A 16,878-nucleotide genomic window follows, 5' to 3' on the forward strand; every position below is an offset into this window, starting at 1 on the left:
ATGAAAAAAAGGAGAAAAAGAAATCAAAATAAAGTAAAAATTTTTTCAACAAAAATGCTTCAAACATTTCATTTTCGAATTCCATGGTTTCGATTTCTTACGCTGGGTTCGAAGATCACCGAGTTCAAGAGCTATACTTAGGGTTCATCTATATCTTTCAAACAGAGAATGAAAAGAAAAAAAAAACATTTTTCAATACTGAAAATACTTTTAAAAAAATAAAATTTTTACAAGCATTAAAAATTTTTTTCGAATTTTATAAGCATTAAAAATATTTTATTCTAAGGGTAAGCAAGTGGCTTCCCACATTCCGCTGAGAGCATTGGGCAATTTGCAAGTCATTAAAAATCATAGTTCACCATCAATCACGGAAAATGCGTTTAAAGATTTATAATTACTATTTGCATTTTAAGTAAATAAAATCACTGTACTATTTGCAAGCTCATCACAGTGCAATCTTACAATTTAATTATCTTCAATAGGTATAGTGGGAAAATAAAAAAAGAATTATCCCACACCCCGCACAACTTTTGATCTAACTCAGGGGTTTCCAACTGGCGGCCCGCGAAGCTTTTTTTTTTGGCCCACGTACTAAAATATATTAGTTGTCATTTTTTTAGGACAATTTTCGAAAAAAATCTATATGGATTTAAAATACTTTACTCGTTAATAAAAATCTAATTTGTTTGTTTCCGTGAAATTTAACATACCAAACTGTGCAACGAAATTTATTTTCCAGGTTTTGCATCCAAGGAAATATTTATTCAAATACAAAAATAATCGTGTATGTTGTTNGGGTTTAAAATACTTTTCTCGTTAATAAAAATCTAATTTCTTCGTTTCTGTGAAATTTAACATACAAACTGTGCAACGAAATTTATTTTTCAGGTTTTGCATCCAAGGAAATATTTATTCAAATACAAAAATAATCGTGTATGTTGTTCTTTTTTTACTTCATTTCTTTTGTATTTTGTGAATATAACTTAGCATGTGCGTATCAGAAATTTTCTCGAAGATCTCCGATTTAACTTTTTGAAACCACTCATTTTGGACGAAAATATTTTCACACACGCTTGTAAATTTTAAATTTAAATTGCAAATATCTATTCTCTGGTGGTTGCAGCAGACAAACCTCAATTTTCTCATTAAATATTTTGTGTGTTACTATGTAAGTTTTAATACCTTAACAATTAGGTATCTGTTGCACATTAATTGTTTAATACATAGGTGCACATTAAGTTATTGTTGCCCGAATTTTTATTATTTATTTAATATTTTTAAAAATGTTATTAATAACAATTAAATATTTTTAAAAATCTACTTCCCATTTTAATTTGTAATTCAATACTTTTGTTTCGTACAACTTGGTAAAACTCTGACAGTAATATTTAATGTTCCTTCAAACATAAAAGAGTCCTACAAAACATTTTGATAAAGTTGCTGCCCACCATTTGATTTGTGTTTCTAATTGTGGCCCCCGGTCTCATGCAAGTTGGAAACCACTGATCTAACTAGTTAATGCGTTAGTGCAGACGATATTTTAAGTTATGAAATCGGATAGAAAAATGTACTTTCTCTTTATAAACATACCTTTTTCTTCGACTGAATCGGACCCTCAAAATATGGGAAATAGCTGCACTCAAGAAAATATGGTTCCATTTGTTTAGTCAGGAGAGGAATCGATTATCCAAACCAAAGATAGTTTCATAAAAAAAAGGTTAAAAGCAAAAATCATTTTTAATAATTATTTATTATTTTCTTTATTTTTATTAATAAAGATCAAAACAATTTTAATCTCGAGGTATGCAAATTTTTACATCATTTTAAAGAATGCAAATTTATATGGAAAATAAATTTGTATGAAGTCGGTCGAATAGTACTGAGAAATCGATTTTAAATATCTGTCTTTTTTAAAATTCGATAAGTACACATGTTTTCAGTTTTTTATTTTTTATTTTTTTTATTTTTTAAGAATACCAAAATGTAGGAAAATTATTGAGGAATTCAATTATTCGGTGAAATCACCTTTTAACTTAAAAGTATATATATATATTTAAAATTAGAAATCATTTAACTTAGAATGAATGCATTGTCATTCTTACTCAAAAATAGTAAATAAAAACATTTCATGCAGTATTATTTGACTGAAAGCTATGCTATTTCTCAATAAAATGGAATTAAAAAATCAATTGTTGACTATCATTAATGGATAGTTATAGAAAATGGCAGAAAATGCATTAAACTAATATATATATATTTTCCTTTTTTAAGAAACTGTGTTGCATTTCATTAACTTTATAAAACCATGAACTTAAGCAGTCATATCTTATGATGAGCATCAGTGTATATGATGCGATGATAGCCTATGAGTCATGTGTATCGGCTTTAGTCTTCAAGTATGATTTAAATATCTATGGTTAAATTCTGATCGAGATCATTCGAATAAATCAAAATTATTGCGTGCACTTATTCTTAATTCAGTATTATCGATATAGCAACTAGCACTTATCAACTTAAATCTATCATCAACTTAACAAATACAAGTGAGAAAAGTTTTTCATTCCTTTAGAAGAAGTTTTATTTGTAGTTGAAAATGTTGAAATACTACTTTTTAAATATCCTACTCTTAGAGTCCTTAAATTTCTGGTTAGGTCGCTTTTGAATTTTGCTAATAAACACTTTAAAAACACACACTTCTCGCACATAATATAATAAATTTATTTCCCTTCATATGTTCCAGGAAAAAGTTGCAGTCTTCCAGTCCCCAAGAGGCCTGTCTGACCTTTCCTCTTTTTTTCTTGTGCCAGACTTAATTTACAGGTTCGCTTGATTGCACTTACTCAGGTGAGGAAAAATCATTTAAGCGTGGCGCAATATATGCTTATGCCATTAAAGCTTACAACAAACCCCATGCCTTACATCTTTAATTTAAAATAATTAAATTGGCAGATTATAGTTTAGTAATCTACTAATCATAATCCTACTTTTTGGAAAATTATTTTTCCATTGTAACTAAATCCTTTTGTTCACATTTATAACACTCGTTATAGGAAATTAAATTCTGTAAAAATTACTGATATTAAATTTTAACCTCTTGCAGTCTTATCAGTGGCGTACAGGGCTACCAAGAAGCCAAGAAATTCTCTGATGCTATTTCATTCCAGGACATAATACCGCAAAACAAAATCTATTGGTTGGATAAAGAAAACAATAAATTTTATTTTAATTGATATTTTTTAAAAAAGGAATAAATGCGTTAATTTATTTGTATTTTTAAAGAAAATCAATTAAATTCAACTTTTTCTTATCGGAGAAGTAAATATTGGATATATTTTTCTACATAATTTCTGTGATGTTTAAAATTTTTTTACTCTTCAAAATTTAGGAAAAAAATGGCAGAACCAAAATGTAAAAAAAGAAAGCAATCAAATGTTCAAATCCAAAAGAGAAGGGAACATTAAAAACTTAGCATGAGACAAACTAGAATGAAATTAAAAGAAAACCCTATATTGAAGATAGTAAAAAAGAGAGAGAGAGAGAGAGAGATAGCGTTACCACCAAAGAAAAGCCTGTGGAAAAATTAAAAGTGTTCAAGAAATAAATGAACGTGAAAAGAGAAAAATAAGAAAAGTTTGGAAAGAAAAAGCAGGAGAATATCGTAAACAATAAAGAAAACGTTTGGAAGAACCTGAAGGATTAATCATATATACAACTCCGAGCTCATCTTCTCTATTGAATAATAATAACATTGTCAAAGAAAATAATTCTAATTAAAAAAGAAGATAGAAGAGAAAAACTAAATACTAGACTTGAAGGATATAAAAAAAAAAATTAAGCAGATTTCAGAAAAGTAAAGAGAAGAATGTCCGTTGACTATTACATCTCCTTCGTAGACAAGACCGAATTTCAAATCTTGTAAAAAATAAAATAGAAAACTTGGCCATTATTATAAGGACATATAACAAAAATAAATAAAGGCATTTGTGTAATTTTTATCACTTTTTTAATTACTTTAATTTAAGAAAATTTTTTAGTCTATTTATGCCTTTTTAGTGAGAATGACCCTGCTGCATTTATCTCTATGTTTGACACTCTGTATCTCGGAAACTATCCATTTTTGGATATTGTGTCAATGAGAACTTTTGATCAGAATGTTTTGAACTACCAAGCTTACTAAATTTCCAGTCTATTTGTCAGAGAAATAATTTTCATAAGATTTTTGCGGGTTCCTTTTGTTTGTTCGTATGTTTCTTTCTTTTTTAATTACGTCTTACTACAGCTGCACAATGGGCTATTGGCGACGGTCTGGGAAACATCCTTGAGGATGATTTGGAGACAACATGCATACATCTCATTCCATTTTACAGGGAGTATACATTCACAACCATCGCTCCGTAGATCGTAATTTATTCTTGAACCAGAGCATGGTTATTGAAACCCCGACAGATTTTGTGGCATCAGCCAGATTAACTGTAACTGTGTAGTAACTGTTTAGTTTTAGTTTCAGTTTGCTTTTATGTTTAGTTTCAGTTTGTTTTTGTGTATCTCGTTAAGTTGTTAATAAATGTGTTTGCGAGATGCTAGATCCTGCTCATTTATTTAATATGTACTGAAATAATACATAACAACACAGATTTAGCTTGCAACAGTCACTATTTTGAACATGGGGAGTCATCGGCCGACAGAGCAAACTCACGACCTCTCCTGTGTTCTTTTGTATTTTGACATTTATAATTACATGGGGCCAGGATAGCCTGGTTGGTAGGGTGTTGGACTCGTGTTCGAAAGAACGGGAATTCAAATCCAGTCGGCCGAAGAATCCTCGTGTATTAAAGTGACTAGTGCACAGTAAATCTGTAGAGGTCACTAAGTCCTCTAAACTCCTACTTCTAGGGGTACTGATCCAGGAGTTCTCGTGTCTTCTGGATTTGGGTCAAAATTGTAAGGCTATGGAGTTGAACATTGGTAGTCATAAACTCTAATTTAGGTCGACTGTTCAACTACGGTTAGAAAGAAAAATAAAATTTATAATTACGTACTTCAAGATTATGTAAAAATTTAGGTGCCTTAGAAATCTAATTATTTTTGAACTTTTATTAATTAAAAAAATATATTTGTATGGAATTATCATTGTTTAAACAAACTTAATTATGTGCAAAAGTATTTTTATTACATTTAAAACTTTTTGAGATATGACGAAATCCGTAATAAGTGAAAATAACATTAAGGGTCCCATATTGTTGATCGTTCTCATGATCATCTAGATTTTTTTTCTTCTCTATTCTGATTCCGTCGGAAAAATAAGTGTGTTATTCAGAGAGAGTCCGGTTTAATGTCTGATTTCGTAACTTATATATTTTAGATGATCTTATTTATAATAGTAGTAGTAGTAGTTCATTTACATCGCACTAGAGCTGCACAATGGGCTATTGGCGACGGTCTGGGAAACATCCCGGAGGATGATCCGAAGACATGCCATCACAATTTTGATCCTCTGCAGAGGGAATAGCACCCCCACTTCGGTAGCCCGAAGACCTACACGTGAAGTTGAGCACTTTACAGTAGAACAGTTTAACGTGGACCCATACCGCACATCCTCGGTCCCTACGCAGACTGATCCAAGTGGTCACCCACCAGCACACTGACCTTAGCCAGTGATGCTTGACCTCGGTGATCTGCTGGGAACCGTGTCTTAACGATCAGACCACTGCGGGACCTTATTTATAATAGAGCTGAGCTGCATACCATTTAACCATGATTAGTTTAAAAACTAGCTGAGAGACCATTTTCGTTGCAATGAATTCATTTTCCTTTGTTCAATGACGCATGTGCACGATTCGTCTCAGAATTATCCTTACTGCGATAATAACGTAAAAATACTAGAACTTCATATATAAATCTGGCAATAACATGAGTTACTTAAAAAATACAAAGAAACGAGAGTTCTTTGATCCAACGCCATGTTAATAAGTGTACAAGTCAAAAAATTTCATACCTTATAATTCCATTTTAAGCTTTTTTTGATCATTTTGTAAATCCATGTTATATTTTAACATTGTTTATTTTTATTTAAAAGACCATTTATACTCTTTCTAATATATCTATCTTGTAAATCGAAGTAAACATTTCATGACGTTATGACTAGGTAAGTTTGTTTATGTGTCTTAATATCAACGATTTTCTTCTTGAAATGAAAAATACGAAACATTGTATCATATTTTTACCTTATTCTAGTTTTAATCAAAGTTTTCAATGCTTAGTTCAGTAAAAGATAAATAAATTTTGAAATCTTGTGCCGTGTTTTTAAGAATGTGGTTAAACATTTACAATGCATTCTCTAATATAGTTCTCATATTTTTATTTTTTATAGTATGTTATCCATTAGACAGTTATGAATAATAATTTTCCTAACTTTGTGAAATAACTTTGTGCTATATTTAGTTCGTTTTGTTACTATGTAAACAGAATGTGAAAATGGAAAATTTAGGTTTTGTCAGAACTCAAAATCGCTTTACAAATTCTTAAATAATAGAATTAGTAGTGAAAATGATTAATTGGCTTAAAGATAAAATAATTGGATAAAGATAATTGTTTTTCTTTACGTTACAAGATCTATAAGACTTAGAAACATGAAATTTTGAATGTGCGTAGAAAATATGCAAATAGTTAGAAAGAAAACAAGAAAATACAATTTAATTATTAGTTTTATTTTTTTTATAACCGCGGTTGAACAACCGACTCAATTTTGAGTTTACGGCTACCGATGTTTAACTCCGTAGCCTTGTAATTTTGAACCCAATCTAGAAGACATTTGAACTGCTAGATTAATCNAAGAAAACAAGAAAATACAATTTAATTATTAGTTTTATTTTTTTTATAACCGCGGTTGAACAACCGACTCAATTTTGAGTTTACGGCTACCGATGTTTAACTCCGTAGCCTTGTAATTTTGAACCTAATCCAGAAAACAATTGAACTGCTAGATTAGTAACCAGAGGTATTTATTTGTTATGAGAACTTGGAGGACTTTGTGACCCCGACAGATTTAACATGCACCAGTCATTATTTTATACATGGGTATTCTTCTGCCGGCTGGATTCAAACTCCCACTCTCACGAGTCCAACGCCCTATCAACCATGCTATTCCGGCCAAATTTATTAGTTTATTTTATAACAGTCATTGCACAGCCGACCCAATTTTCGAATTTACGACTACTAATATTCAACCCCGTAGCCTTGTAATTTTGAACCCAATCCAGCAGTCCCTGGAGCAGGTGAGGGCTGTTATATTAATACAGTTTGTATAAATAAAAGNAAAACTAGGGCGCAGGCATGATGATGAATTTTAAACTAGTCTTAGTTCATTTAAGCATATTTTCAATAAAAATATTAATGTATAGTTATTTATATATGTACAGAGAAAGTGAAAGTTTTTAATTTTTTTTACTAATAAAATAAATGCAAAAGAAAAAGGTAAACAATATTCTCCAATACCTTTAGTGAAAAGTTACAGAGTAAAATTAGTAAATTGTAGTATTTAAATAAGCTTTTGAATATCTGCAAAAAATTATTCATAATCAGAACAACTTTGTCAAAATTTCTGTGGACTAGGAGTTAAAAAAAAAAAAAGTAAGTGAGTTAAAAAAAGTGAGTTAAAAAAAAAAGTGAAGTGAAAAAAAGGAGTAAGTGAGTTAAAAAAAAAAAATACATTTGAATAGAGGAAGGGGTACTGTGGATTTATTTCTAAGTTTTGTCGTTTAGATTGTTAAATCGATATAACCTAATATCGCGATATAAAAGGGTTGATTATATCGATTTAAGAAATTTCTATATCGTCCAGCCCTAGTAACCAGAGGTATTTATTTGTTATGAGGACTTTGTGACCCCGACAGATTTAACATGCACCAGTCATTATTTTATACATGGGTATTCTTCTGCCGGCTGGATTCAAACTCTCACGAGTACAACGCCCTATCAACCATGCTATTCCGGCCAAATTTATTAGTTTATTTTATAACAGTCATTGCACAGCCGACCCAATTTTCAAGTTTACGACTACTAATTTTCAACTCCGTAGCTTTGTAATTTTGAACCCAATCCAGCAGTCCGTGGAGCAGGTGAGGGCCGTTATATTAATACTGTTTGTATAAATAAAAAGAGCATTTTGTAAGCTGATATTATTTAATTGATGTTTATATTGAAAATATTTCTTCATTATTTTTGCTTTCTTTTTAATTATATAAAGTACATTCGTTAAATTTTAGTGCAAGAAAAAAAATTGTCATGATTTATGTAAATTTTTGGCTTATATTTTTAAGGATTTATTAAAGGGTCTATTAAATATCAGAGAGAATAAATGTCATACGGGTTTAAAGTATCAGCTCTGCTTTTGATGGTGTATTGTGGCTAGGATGTGAAAGAGCAACAGTCCCGGGCATCCAGCCAAAACGAGCGTTCAACATATCAATGGAGCACATTAAAGCTTTATATCAATTAGCAATTAGTTTTAGATAATTACAATTGTAGAATAATTATCTTATTATAGAATGTAATGTTTTAAAAGACAAATATCTGTTAATTTTGAACATTTAATCAACGAAAAAACAGAACCAATATTGAAATCTAGCGAATTTATTTTTTATTACTGATAAAGTTTGTGACAGATAAAAAAATTAAAGCCTGATAGATTTCAGAAATTTAGAAACGCCTTTATACTATTACAATCAAATAGGTTTCGATGTCTTTCATCCCGGTCTCATTTGATTCAGCATATTTCAATATCATTTTTGTTTCATTCTTACTTTATTAATTTGTTTGCGACAGTTAATTGTATACCTCTTTTACTACATTTTGGAGGAGTTTAAAAATATAATATTGAGGATTTGAACTTTTTTGTATGCCTCTTTTATTACGTCATCATCACACCCACACACAACTGTCTACACTAAATAATGCTATATAAAATGAGATAGTTAAACAAACTTGTGTAGTTATTTAAATTCTTATTCAAAAGTATTAGTTAATTTTTTTTTTGAACTGACAATTTCTGTCCTTTTTTAGGTATTTTAAAGTGCTATTTAAAACTGCTGCATATCACATGAAAGCATTAAATATATCATTTGTACAATTTTAAAGTAAAATAAAAGGGAATTCTGATCTTTAGAACCAGATATTAAATAGTCTGATGATCGAATGATGGGGCAAAAAAAAATTTTTTTTACCTTTTAAACTAAAAAATTGTTAATTTATAAATAATTTATTAACACTCAAATTGCTTGAAGGATGTTCCCTTCTAATGACAACAAAGTTTTTTGTTTTATTCAGTCATTTATTAATATTTATTATGTGCGACAATGTAAAAATGAAAAAAAATGCATTTTGGTCTTCTGAGGGCCCCAGCTCCGAATAAAACTCTAAAAAAAGAGGGGGGAAAGTAGGATCTGGGGGCCGTTGTCATCTTGGGGCCCCAAGCGACAGCTTATTTAGCTTATACGTAAATCCAGCCTTGATTTTACCCAACAACATGTGTTGTCTGTAGTATTTTTTTTTCTCCAGAAAAAAGATTAATACTAGATAGATTGTTATTGTATAGTAATTCATTTAACAAATTGTTTAGTTTTAACTAATTATATGCTTCTATTTCATTTAAAGAAATCCAATATCATTTACCCAACAACATGTGTTGTCTGTAGTATTTTTTTTTCTCCAGAAAAAAGATTAATACTAGATAGATTGTTATTGTATAGTAATTCATTTAACAAATTGTTTAGTTTTAACTAATTATATACTTCTATTTTATTTAAAGAAATCCAATATCATTTACCCAGTGTTCTTTCTGGACTTAAAAATGGGCAGGGTGTTAGAAACTGAAAGGTACACTTTTTATCCCATATATATTACAGTAAAGGACATTGCTCAAAGATATTAGAATTGGCTTTTAAGACTTTGAAAATAGACAAAATTCTTAATTTTTAATTAAAAAAAAACCTAATTTGTTATTAAGGAAAATTATTTGAAACTAAAAATAGTTTTTTAATTAGATTTGTTCATTCTATAAACTGGTTATAAAATAAGCATTATTGTGGAAGTTTTAAAATTTGCATGTTGTGATAATAACTTTTTAAAAATAACGCAGAATGTGGATTTACGATACAATATGAATTGCTGCAAGTGTAAAAAAAGTGATTAATAAAATATGAAATTCACTAGCCATAACTTCGTATTAATTATATCAGAATCAAAAGAGTAATATAATAATGATAGACATATGCCAAAAAATATGTCTATAAATGGTGTTTTAAGATAGAAACGATCTGAATTGAACACATGTCAAAAAGTGACTCCTTTACCTGAATAACTTAACTCATAATAACATGCTCTAAAAATTGGAGAGATTTCCGTATTGTGATCTATGGCAGAATAATCGCCAAATGTTGGAAACTTCCGGGCAATGTCCCGCAAGAAACTGAAAAAAAATACCACAGAAAGNAAAAAAAAAAAAAAAAAAAAAAAAAATCAGAGAAAGGGACCAACTCGAAAGGTATAAATTGTCCACCCCTGACAAACATCTGCATGTTTTCTTGAAAAAAATTTGCAAGTTTAAAATCTATTAGGCTCCTTGGCGATTGTAGTTGGTGCTACAGATTACGATATAGAAATATCCCCGAAAATATCAGAATAAAAAAAAAAGGCTGAAAATGACCACAAAAGCTATTGGATAACATGTATTTATGAGAGTCGTTGTGAATCGTACGTGTCACAAAGTGATCGAATTCTAAATTCGCACATTGTAATAATGTATGAAAGATATTGGAATTTGAAAAACCTTGAGTAAAGAGCCAGAAATACGTTATAAATAACAGCCAAGAAAACTATTATTAAAAGTCAATTATGATAGAATCCTCATAATTTGAACGCCTTATAAAGTGATGACTCAAATTTGAAATTTAAACATCATATTAAACCTTACGAAAATATTGGAAAACATAAAAACCATGCAATACCTATGGCAATTATGTATCTAGACAAAACTTTTTATCATGTGACAATAACTAACTTAAAATAAATTTTATGATAATAATTTTTTAGAATAAATATTTAGAATTTAGGTTCAGTGTGGATGTGCAAATAATGACACCCTTCTCATACTTTAGTTTGTAAAAATAAATATCAACATTTCAGCTTTTTATTTTTTGACACTTCTCTGTTGGGTTACTGTTAATAATATTGATTAATAAATATAAAATTGGTTAAATTTTTTTGACAGATATATGTATTTGAAGAAAAACAAAACAAACATTTTTCCTATATTATTATTAAATAAAATATAATACTACATATATTAAAAGAATCTCTTTAGGAGTTCCCATAACCTAGAGCATCTGCCCTAGTAGATAATAAAAATCACACTATTGTAGTTTCAAAGCTACAAATGTTCAAAGAATGTTTTATTCAATATATTAATAGCTTTTTTTTAAAACAACTGTAGCTGTTTATATATTAACAAAATGTAAGGTAACTTATTTATTTCTTAGCAACTTTCTAGTTAAATTGAATATATTCAGAGTTTGCAAGTTTTAGGACAGAATTTATTCAAATAATTGAATTATAGAAATTTTTTTTATCCTTATAATGCTTGTGTGTAAGAATTATGTGGCATGATCTAACACTTTATAATTGATACAATTTAAATCTACAAGACAAACTTCAATGTATATAACTCTTTTACTCAAATAACAAATTATATAACAATTTTATTTGTAAAATACTTAAGTGTAAGAAATATAACATAAAAATATTTCATTAACTAAATTTATATCTATGTTACATACTAACAAATAAGAAATTTTTGATTGTAAGCAATGTAATGACAAGCAATAATTTTTTTCTTTCTATTAGTACACATTTGAATAATCTGAAAACTAGTACAAGTATTGTGAACAATGTGGCAAAGCAAAATTCCACAGCCATGTTGGGGGTTACTTCTCCTATTAGTACAGCTATGCCAAAGCCTGAAGATATTGTTCGTACAAATGAATTAGAGAAGGTCCTTCGAGAGTTTGGGCTATTTGAGTCTAATGAAGAACTTGCTCATCGGTAAGATTTTATTTTTGTAATTTTTCCTCTTTTAACATTTAAGTATGAGTTATTAAATGTTTGATAAGAGCACAAGAAGTGCTAGATTTCTTTTTCTTTCAATAAATAATATGACATGAAATATTCTCTGGTACCTTGAAAAAGGTTGCATGTGCCAGGGTGTACTAATTATAGATGTTTCTGTTTGTATTCCTAAAATTTAATACCAGAATTATTTTTGAGTATTACTAAAAGTGACACATATCTAAGTTTTCTTGTATTTTATATTTATGTATTGAATATTGATGCAAACTTTATTTTAGTATGGAAGTATTAAGCAAAATCAATCAGCTCGTCAGGCAATGGATTAAAGAAATAAGCTTAAAAAAAGTAAATACATTTTTTAAATTCATTTTTTTACCAACTGTCTAAATGTTTACTTATTATGATTAATTATTTTCAGAATATGCCTCCAAATATAGCTGAAACAGTGGGTGGTAAAATCTACACGTTTGGGTCCTACAGATTAGGTGTTCACACTAAAGGTAAGTGTGTTGCAATCATTTTTCATGAAATTTATAAAAATGACAATACTTAAATCATTTAAGAAATCATTTCATTAATTATAAGAAATTATTCTGTTAAACAAATGTGTGAAATTATAACACTTTTTACAACATCAAAAAATTTTTACAACATAAATGTGTTTTGATATTTCTTTTCAATTCAATAGGAGCTGATATTGATACCTTATGTGTAGCACCAAGACATGTAGAGAGGACAGACTTCTTTTCTTCATTTGTTGAATTACTAAGAAATCAGCCTGAAGTTGAAGATCTACGAGTGAGTAATATTAATTTACTTTTTTTTAACATTTTATTTGTGTGGATGAATAAGTCACAATAGTGTTAATTTGGATTAATTAAAATAAAACATGAAAAAGCAGGGGTCTGTCTAGACCGAATTTACTACCGTTTAGCGGTACCTTCACAAATTCAACGTTAGCAAAAACGGTAGTTTCACAAAATACTTTTTCTTAAATTTTATTTTTGTATCCTGAAAGAAAAGATAAATCAAAAATTTTTTTTTTTTTGATTTTTTAATATAATTTTTAATTTTCTCAAATTATGCCTAAATTTTCACAATCTGTCTCAATTTTCACAAAATAGGTACCTTTCAGAAAAACCTAGACAGACCCCTAAAAAGTAAATTGCATAGTTAATGTGTTTTAGTTTACTTTAATACTACAGCACAGAACCCGTTATCCGGAAATCAGAAAACCAAAAAACCAGAACGAAATTCAATAAATTTTTCTGCCATTTTTTAAATTTTTTTTTTTTTCCTCATAAGATTTTGGGATTTTTCTTTCTTTTTTGAAAGATGTTTACCTTACCATCATTTTGGAAATAATCATTAGTGTATTCCTTTATCGACTTTTCTTCTTTTTAAGATTATTTCCAAAAAAATTTTTTTTTTTGTTGGGTTTAGCAATAAAAAAAACGGCTTTTTGTAGCGATTCAGAAAACCGGAAAAATCAGTTATTCGGAATAGCGATGATCCCAATCGTTCCGCATAATCGGTTCCATACTGTAGTTTGAATAGATCTGATGAGATGTATTTATGTAATACCAGTTGTTTTTGGTGATCAGCTAGTCTATCTCAAGACTGTTTTCCGTTTCAGCTAATTTTTCTTGAATTTGTTTCTGCCATTATAAAACATAATTAACAATTCTGAAATTGCAAACATTTAGGAAGGATTATCCACAAAAATTTACAAAAGTGTTTGAAATAATCTTTTTTTTCTCCTCTGGAGCATCATGCATACAACTAAACACTGACTTTCTTCTATCTTGCATAAATCATGATTACGTCATGTGCTTCACATCCCCCGACACTGCAAACTTTTTTTGAAAGTGCAGATACTTTTTTTTTTATATTACAATGAATATTAAAGTATCTGCAAAACTGTAGAATTGCTACCAAAGATTGGTGCATGTGTGCGCGCCTGTATTATCTAACTATATTAATGGGAAATACAGAGCTTATTTATCTGCACCTGGAACATCGGGAATGCCAGGAAATTTTGAAGAAGCAAGATTGGTTTCCCCCCTCCAAACGAATAAAATTTTCCTTTACTGTTTTGTGCACTTTAACATAGCCAGTGGTGTTGGTGCACTTTTTTATCAATAGGTTCTTATATAGGACAGTTTTACAACAAAGCCTCATCACTTCATAATTTTCATCTCACTTTTAATCATTTGATTAAATAAAGATATAATTCTATTAAAATTTTTAAATTATGAAGTTTGCTCTTAGGGATCATTCTGGTTTGATAAATGTAAATCACTAAATTAGTTGATAATTTTGATTCCTGCTTTAAAGACATTTTTATTTTATGCAATTGTGCTTTCACTCTTCCTGATATCTTTATATCCTGTTTTTATTGAAAGATTAAAAAGCTATGAAATATTAAAGAAGAAATTTGTATTGATAAACTAATCAATTATATATTTTTAAAAAAAAAATGAAGTAGTATATTTTTATTAAAATCTATGTGTCGGCTCTAAAAATCTTTTTTCATGCACTTTACTGTATGGGACTTTTTCATAAAATTAATTTTACAATCGCCATTTACTGAGTTGCTACATAAGAAGTTTAATGAGTTTGAGAGACTTAACTAATCTGGGTATTATTCTAGATAAAGCAATTTTTTCTGTGTTGTTTATCTTCATCTTTAATAATGTTAATCTTCAATAAATGCCTAGCAAAATTTTTTAAGTACTTAAACTACTTACATCTGCTGCTTACAAATACAAGAACGTGTTTTGCTGTAATTTTTTTTGTTTTGTTGATATAGTGTTGTGTGTCAGTGTAGTTGATTGATAACAGAAGATAATTTCTTTTTGTATTTTGCTAGGATGCATTATCTATTACTTCTAAGATGCACATTCAATCTTCTATTTCTTCTAAGATAAATTTTTTTCCAAACCTCTTTTAATATTAAGTTAATAACTTCATGTTCCATATAAAGCTATGCATTAAATTTAAAATTTGTACTTTTTAGGCTGTAGAAGAAGCATTTGTACCTGTAATCAAAATGACATTTGATGGTATTGAAGTAAGTTGAAAGTTCCAAAATTTATTTTATGACTCTTTATTTTTCAGTGAATATATGTAGAATTCAGCAACATTTTAATTATACCCCATTATTGTTTTGTATGTTTTTCCTTCTTCTAATTAAATTTTTTTATTTAAAAATGCTTTTGCATTGAACTTTTTGGTTAACACAATGATTTTAAGCTTTCTAATGTAATATTTAATTTTATTTGTTTTTAAAAATGTGTTATTAATTGTCCTTTGTATTAGAGTAATTATTTTTAGTTTAAAAATAATCATTTCATCGTTTTTTAAATAATAATTTGTATTAAAAACAATTCATTTTTTTTCCCTCAACCCTTTACAGTTAGATGTACTATTTGCTCGGTTAGCTTTAAAAGACATTCCTGAAGATCAAGACTTAAGGGATGTGAGCCTTTTGAAAAATTTGGATTTTAAATGTGTTAGAAGTCTAAATGGTAATTTGAACATTTTGAATTTTACATCTGCTATTATATACTGTTATTATATTTGCTATGTTTTACAAACAATACAGCTTACTTTTCAATATTAACTTCTTTTTTAAATCGAAATTTAGCAAGTAAAGAGTTATGCTCTAAATACGAGGTGTGATCAAAAAGTATCCGACTTTTGTTCATAAAATAAACGTTTATTATAATAAAATTATTTAATACAAGTCCCCTTCAAAATAGTCCCCTTGAGCTGCCACACACTTCTCCCAACTCTTCTGCCACTGTTGAAAGCATCGCTGGAAGTCCTCCTTCGGTATGGCTCTCAGATGGTCTGTCGCATTCTGCATAATGTCTTCTCTGGTCTGAAATCTGGTCCCTTTTAGTGGCATTTTCAGCTTTGGGAAANTAGTCAGTTTTTCTTTAGATTTACCTATATGTTAATAATTAATACTTTTGAAATAAAAAATGACTTTATTTACATATTTTGCCAATTTAATTTTGTTTATATATTTTAGGTTGCCGAGTGACTGATGAAATATTGCACCTTGTTCCAAATCGAGAAAATTTTAGATTGGCTCTTCGTTCAATTAAGCTTTGGGCTAAAAGTATGTATCTAATTTTCTCGTTTGAAGTTAAGTTTCTTCTAAAAATAGTTAGGAAAAAATAATGATTATATTTTTTGTTAAACTTTAATTGTACAAAACTTTACATTAAAATTTCCTTAAAATTTTCAGTATTTATTCACTTAAAAAAATTTAGTGGTCAGATAAATTATCATGACTAATATCTTAATTTTTAATTGTAGACATTATGTTTTTATTTTTCTTGTAGTGCAATAATTTATAATTAAATTTCTTCTAGGACGTGGTGTATATTCAAATGTTCTAGGATACTTAGGTGGTGTGTCGTGGGCTATGCTTGTCGCAAGAACCTGCCAGCTATATCCTAATGCTGCAGCAGCTACTTTAGTTCATAAGTTTTTCTTAGTTTTTTCACAATGGTAATTTATTTTTTGTTAATCAAGTTTTATTCAATTTTTACTTTCAAAGCATTTTTGTTATATTTGAGTTATTGATGTCAATATGTAATTCTATTTTCCTAGATCATCAGTCCATAATTTTTCTTTTTTAGGCCGTGGCCAAAACCTGTGCTTCTTAAACAACCTGAAGAAAATAAACTAAACTTTGAAGTGTGGGATCCTAGAGTAGGTTTATATTAATAAAAATTCTTTTGT

The 16,878-nt window shown here is 28.8% G+C and overlaps 1 protein-coding gene across 2 annotated transcripts in view; it reads left to right on the plus strand.

Moving 5' to 3' along the window:
• Nucleotides 1-5,916: 5,916 nt before the first annotated feature.
• LOC107453751 (poly(A) polymerase hiiragi) overlaps nucleotides 5,917-16,878 on the plus strand; it is a 29,626-nt gene continuing 18,664 nt past the window's right edge. Inside the window, exons 1-10 of one of the 2 annotated variants that reach the window (XM_043047485.2) lie at nucleotides 5,917-6,145; nucleotides 11,899-12,096; nucleotides 12,399-12,465; nucleotides 12,539-12,620; nucleotides 12,809-12,918; nucleotides 15,140-15,193; nucleotides 15,539-15,650; nucleotides 16,160-16,249; nucleotides 16,506-16,644; nucleotides 16,776-16,848. In XM_043047485.2, coding sequence (XP_042903419.1) covers nucleotides 6,138-6,145; nucleotides 11,899-12,096; nucleotides 12,399-12,465; nucleotides 12,539-12,620; nucleotides 12,809-12,918; nucleotides 15,140-15,193; nucleotides 15,539-15,650; nucleotides 16,160-16,249; nucleotides 16,506-16,644; nucleotides 16,776-16,848 — 933 coding nt within the window. In that variant the 5' untranslated portion in view covers nucleotides 5,917-6,137. The remainder of the gene's footprint in view (nucleotides 6,146-11,898; nucleotides 12,097-12,398; nucleotides 12,466-12,538; nucleotides 12,621-12,808; nucleotides 12,919-15,139; nucleotides 15,194-15,538; nucleotides 15,651-16,159; nucleotides 16,250-16,505; nucleotides 16,645-16,775; nucleotides 16,849-16,878) is intronic. The other variant, XM_043047484.2, reaches the window with a different exon arrangement.

Source organism: Parasteatoda tepidariorum, chromosome 1 (assembly GCF_043381705.1).
Source record: "Parasteatoda tepidariorum isolate YZ-2023 chromosome 1, CAS_Ptep_4.0, whole genome shotgun sequence".
Lineage (NCBI taxonomy): Eukaryota > Metazoa > Arthropoda > Arachnida > Araneae > Theridiidae > Parasteatoda > Parasteatoda tepidariorum.